Source organism: Fopius arisanus, unplaced genomic scaffold (genome assembly GCF_000806365.1).
Source record: "Fopius arisanus strain USDA-PBARC FA_bdor unplaced genomic scaffold, ASM80636v1 scaffold00261, whole genome shotgun sequence".
Classification (NCBI taxonomy): domain Eukaryota; kingdom Metazoa; phylum Arthropoda; class Insecta; order Hymenoptera; family Braconidae; genus Fopius; species Fopius arisanus.
The window spans coordinates 7,509-12,796 of NW_011888000.1; the positions used below are offsets into that span (position 1 = coordinate 7,509).

The following is a 5,288-nucleotide window of genomic DNA, read 5'->3' on the forward strand; positions in this document are numbered from 1 at the left end:
ACACACATACATATACCCGTATACGCTGAGGGGCCCATGATTGGACGCTCCTTGCAACGTTGTCAAAATAAGAGAGTTACTGCTAGTGATAATTCTCTAGCCTGGGGAATCGCGATGTCAGCTTAAACGCACTATATTTTTTATTAGCTAGAATGGACTGTAATGCCCTAACATCCTTAATACCCAAATATCACGTCAATGGAAAATTTACCAGTCATGTTTGAGGTATGCACACGCCAATTGCGTTGAGGTTCAAAAAAACGTCCAAGGTATGGTTCTGCTCTCCATGTATCAAAAAGGAGGATGATTTTTTTCCAATTGTTATAAAAAACGTATAGTTTATAAAATTATTTTGTTTTTATTTCATTCCCTTAAGATGTTATTAAGGGATTTAAGTTGATTGTAATTCCTACAATTATTTAAAGGATGCTCCTATTTATTGTGAGAAGTGGAAAGAGCAAAATGATGCGTAACTCGCTTCGCTCGGTAGAATTGCGGATTACGGTCCCAATGACATAAAATAGTGTACGAAACACGTGCCTTATGGACTTTTTAACTCGTGGGATTGTAAAACTCGCCTTCGGCTCGTGTCACGTGAACTTTTTCAAGAAATAGGACCGGATCATGTTCGGTATCACTACTAAATTCATCGTCAACTATTCGTGTCAACTTTGCTGCATCCAGAACTTGCTTACCGTTGAATCCATAATAATTCATTTTTAATGATTTTTGTAAATTAATTGAAATTTTTATCGGAAGTAAGCCCTCAACTTGAAAAATTGTTAACATCTACTTATTATGGATTAACCGCTAATTTTTAGCTATCATTGACCTGTAAAATACCTGGAACCGATTTACAGGGTCCAAATAAATAATTTATTCAATTACAGAAAACTGAGGTTCATCTTCGGATAAAAATTTTAATTATTTTCAAAAAATCTGTAAAAATCAATGATTATTGAATAAAGGGTAATCTATCATTCCCCTGCAAGTCACCTGTAAACGATTAACAGGGTCCAAATAATTAATTTATTTAATTCGGTGGTCCATGCTATACTCCAAGCCTGAATTGGGTCAGGCGCCACCGCTACGACACTTTCATTCGGAAACTTATTGATATGCATGAATATGTCTCCTGTAGTCTTTGGACAAAGGTAGAAACAGAGAGAAAGACACACATTATATTCGTTACCAACTTTGACGAACAAATCTAACGCTGAGAGAAAATAAAATTCAGGAAATATGACATTATGATGGTTGCTATGGGAGGATAATTTTATTTAGTGATTTAATCGAAAAAGTAAAAATATCTTCATAAAGCTCACAGACAACTTATATAATGTAACTAAGGCCTGATTTTGCGAAAAATTCTCGTAGTACGAGGAGAAAAATCAAACACATTTTTGGAGTAGTTGTGTCGTGTATATTATACGCGATTGTGTCGTGTATATTATACGCGACAGCATTGGCGTGTGACATCAAACCGTTAAAACCTCCACTTGGCCGATATTGATACGAGTAAATATGCAGACTTATCAATGCAGTATTGCTTATTATTCATCGACGCAGCAAATGACCTTCTCAAAAAAATGTAATCAACTAATGCTATTCGAAGCGTACCTAAAATTTTGAGTAGGCAGAAGAAATGGACCAAGACAAAAATAGCAGACACATCTATAACGTGTTAAAACAGTCGATTTAATAGGCCAGAGGAAAATTAACATTGATCTATTTCTTCGGGGATTCTACATTTTTTACAGAGTTATAAAAGTGGTCGTAGTACCACAAATTAAATGTCCATCGTATTCCTACATTGGTAGGCAAAAGAAATAGATTAGGAAAAAATAGTCCGCGCATCCAAAACGTGTTTAAACTCACCCAACTTAAATAGACCATAGGAAAAATAACATTGGCCTATTTTTTCTGTGGTCTATTTCTGCAGGGATTCTCCTATATTTGTTGCGGCCCGTTCAGATGTCAACTGCTACGTAATGGTTAGAAATTTAACAAGGGCATATTATATTACATCTCTATTATTTACACCATATCTAAACTCGCGTTACACAGCTGATGCGAAAATAAAATAAGTTTATCTTTAGTGAAGTTGTTTCAACTTTTTCAGGTCATTCATTACATGAATGCATATTCTGGCAATCATATACCAATTTTTCTAATTCAATAGGCGGTATGAAGTGCCTCGAAAGATTTAATAGTGTATTATGTTAAACGTTCGATATACAATGGAAATTGTATTGTGTCATTGGAAATTGCTTCACCATTATTATTGGACATTCGTATGAGTTTCAGTAATTACAATTAAATGAATTAAATAAGAACTTAATGAAGATTATGACTGTGAGAAATTTGAAACATGTTAGAAATACATCATATTTATAATTTTTCGTTACAAAAAAATTGATAGGTTTATGTGCTTGATTTCTTGTCCTTTTCCGCTTCGTAGAAAATTATGGATGCTGAATTGATACAGAACCTCTTCCTCGTTGGTTTTGGTCCGTCATTGAATACATGGCCCAGGTGTGCTCCACATTTTGAACAGGTCACCTCCGTCCGCATCATATCTGGGTTTGCGATCAGCAATAGTAGATTTCCACCGACTGTTTCGCGTCGTTTATTGACGCAGTTTTTTTTCAATTTCGATGGTGAATAGGTGAGGAAGGCAAGAGGAAAGACAGAACAATAGAGTGTGATTAAATTGAGACCCACACCGTTTCCTTATTATTTTCTTTTTCGTTGACATTTTGAACTACTCGAATTTTGTTGTGTAAATTTTTGCGATAAAGTTTCTTTCTTTCTGCATTCCATTATTAAATCGAATGATTTCCAATTTTATACAGTGGCACTTAACTTCCTTCAAGCATATGTATTGGTTAACAGCAATTAATTTTCTCAAAAAAAATTGTGAAATAATAGGATAGCCGCGCCAATTAGAATGAATAAAGTGTAATTATACAAAAATGCAAAATTAAATGTACTTCTGACAGTTTTGATTCTGATTTTTAAAAATGATGTAAGTCTACTACAATCACACTCTAAGCGTAGTCATGCGGGCAGTTCGGAAATTAAAATTTTATGTACTATTTTTCTATTCTTGTCAAGTAATTATGATAACAACTGTGAATAATAATAATCAATCCTCGTCTAAGATCCTGATATTATTTGAATATTATCGTATGCTAGTATAAATCTGCTTTTAGAATTTAGAACACAGTACATTTTAAATTTACAAGGAGTTAAAAGGGCACAAGGGTGAATGTATTTTTAAATATCAGATTAACAGAAATATCTTACAAGTAACCAGGTAACCACGTTAATGTTTCCAAAATTTGTTTATGTAAAATTTAGAATCTTCAAATATAATAGTCATACATCAGTAAACATCTTGGTTGATTGACTGCGTCTTACCTGCTTACCTCCAGTGTATAGCGTAATAAACCAAACATATAGGTCGGTTATAAAAATTCAAAGAAATTCACTCGTAAGGAGGTGGAAAATCTTTACGTACCATGCGAAACATCTTTGGTTAGTTTGATTCGACCTTGATCCAATACTTCATTGAATGCCGGCCAGCCACACCCGCTATCATATTTGGTATCAGAAGAAAACAATTCCTGGCCACATACAACACAAGTGTATGTACCTTTTTCATAGCACTTATTATAAGCCCCTGTGAATGGCCTAAAAATAGTAAAAATGATCATTAATCGTATATTGTAATACTGTACGACCAGAAACCCTAACAATTCTTATTTATTTTTGAACCACTTTGGCCGTGAATTCAGGAATCATAGACACGCTCTTGAAAGAGTTATTTTTGCACGGAGAACCGTTATCGAAAGTTGCCTGAAAAGATGGGCAAGCTGTTCGTAAATCGCGCGAAATTCTCCAATTCTACTGGCTGGATGTCAAATTGTTATCCACAATTGTTCAATATGACCGTCACATGCTCTCCGATACTCCGATAAAACCATACTTATACTTATATAAACGCATGTTTTATACAATCAAAAAAATGAAATCTTCAACAAAAAAAAGTGACTAATAAAACATGAATATATATTTAACTACTATGATGGAATGCTCGGCATCTCTGGAATCAAGATCAAAACTTTCAATAACAAAACATACCCTGATTTTCTCAAAAATGAGAAGCCTAGCCACACTCCAAACCAGTGCATAAATCAACGTTAAAATACCATTTCTAGGGGTGCAACGAGTGATATAATCATTTACAGTTGATATCTTTTATGGGAATATTGACAGCAAGAGATCATACCTTTCAGTTCCTTTTTCCTGAGTAACGTGCCACTGCAACGGTGTTAGCCGCTTCCGCAATTCTTCCTTATCGATCCCCGTCGTCATTTGTGTATTCTTTTAAAAACGATTTATCAGTATGCCCAAGAAAATGCAGGAAAAAATTATAAATGTGTAATCAGCCACGAAAATTCGTATAAAGCGAACACTACACGGGTTAAGTATCCCTGACAACTACCACACTTGGCTTTCGTAAACCAAATACCACATCCCTCTCAACGTGCCGCGAGAACGCAGAAAAAAGTGAAACATCACTACCCAGATAGCAGAGCGTACCGTTGTGTTTTCCAGAGTATGGCCGTACTGGTATCGTACCTGCACCGTACTACCGCGAGATGGCGACGTACGCTCATATGAATATGATGGTGACTGGTAGTTGGCACCACATAATTGAAAATTCATTAGTTTTTTTATTTAGATCAATAGTAGGACCTTTGTACATCATTGTAATACAATTCAAAAATTTTGTAGACCCTTCATTATTTTTTAATTAATTAAACAAAATAATGATCGGAAGTTAGAACCCCACCCCACTAATTTTGATTTGTAGACCGAAACAATATTAACCAATGTGGAGCAAATCGTTTGTAGATAATAAATACCTTGGTTTCATTCTTTTACACGTAATTATTGATTAGATTTTAATTAATTTAAAAAAAGGTCTATAGTGTTTGCATCGCCGCATGCGCAGACACTGGTATTGACACCTAGTATGGTGTTTTCGATCATCCGAGAGGAATTGTGAGGACCATTTGTATGACATTGTAATAGTGGGTGTGTTCCGCCAGGGAACAGTACAAGTCCAGTAATAGTGATTTCTAGTGCATTTTAGATTTGGTAACTAGCGGTTGGTACTGTTACTGGAGTTGTGTTTCACACGGCTAGTAACAGTAACAAGTGATGTCACTAACTAATAAACAGTGTTCAACGCTGAAGTCTTCCGTTCGGGCCCGGAT

At 35.1% G+C, this 5,288-nt stretch overlaps 1 protein-coding gene and 1 long non-coding RNA gene across 5 annotated transcripts; one reads left to right on the forward strand and one right to left on the reverse strand.

The window, feature by feature from the left end:
- Window positions 1-200: 200 nt before the first annotated feature.
- Window positions 201-3,396, forward strand: LOC105272743 (uncharacterized). Its single transcript, XR_892822.1, has 2 exons — window positions 201-269; window positions 2,462-3,396. It is a non-coding gene; the product is annotated as an uncharacterized lncRNA (long non-coding RNA).
- On the reverse strand, window positions 1,258-4,594 carry SelR (methionine sulfoxide reductase SelR). 4 transcript variants are annotated; one of them, XM_011314970.1, is made up of 4 exons: window positions 4,295-4,593; window positions 3,524-3,696; window positions 3,424-3,431; window positions 2,498-2,615 (listed from the first exon to the last, which is right to left on the reverse strand). In XM_011314970.1, the coding sequence occupies exons 1-4, from the start codon at window positions 4,378-4,380 to the stop codon at window positions 2,592-2,594; spliced, it is 291 nt and encodes a 96-aa protein (XP_011313272.1). In that variant the 5' UTR covers window positions 4,381-4,593; the 3' UTR covers window positions 2,498-2,591. The 4 variants fall into 4 exon arrangements, with proteins under 4 accessions (XP_011313269.1, XP_011313270.1, XP_011313272.1 ...); XM_011314967.1 differs by lacking the exon at window positions 3,424-3,431 and having other exon boundaries at window positions 1,258-2,615; window positions 4,295-4,591; XM_011314968.1 differs by lacking the exon at window positions 3,424-3,431 and having other exon boundaries at window positions 1,258-2,579; window positions 4,295-4,589.
- Between the last annotated feature and the right edge of the window lie 694 nt (window positions 4,595-5,288).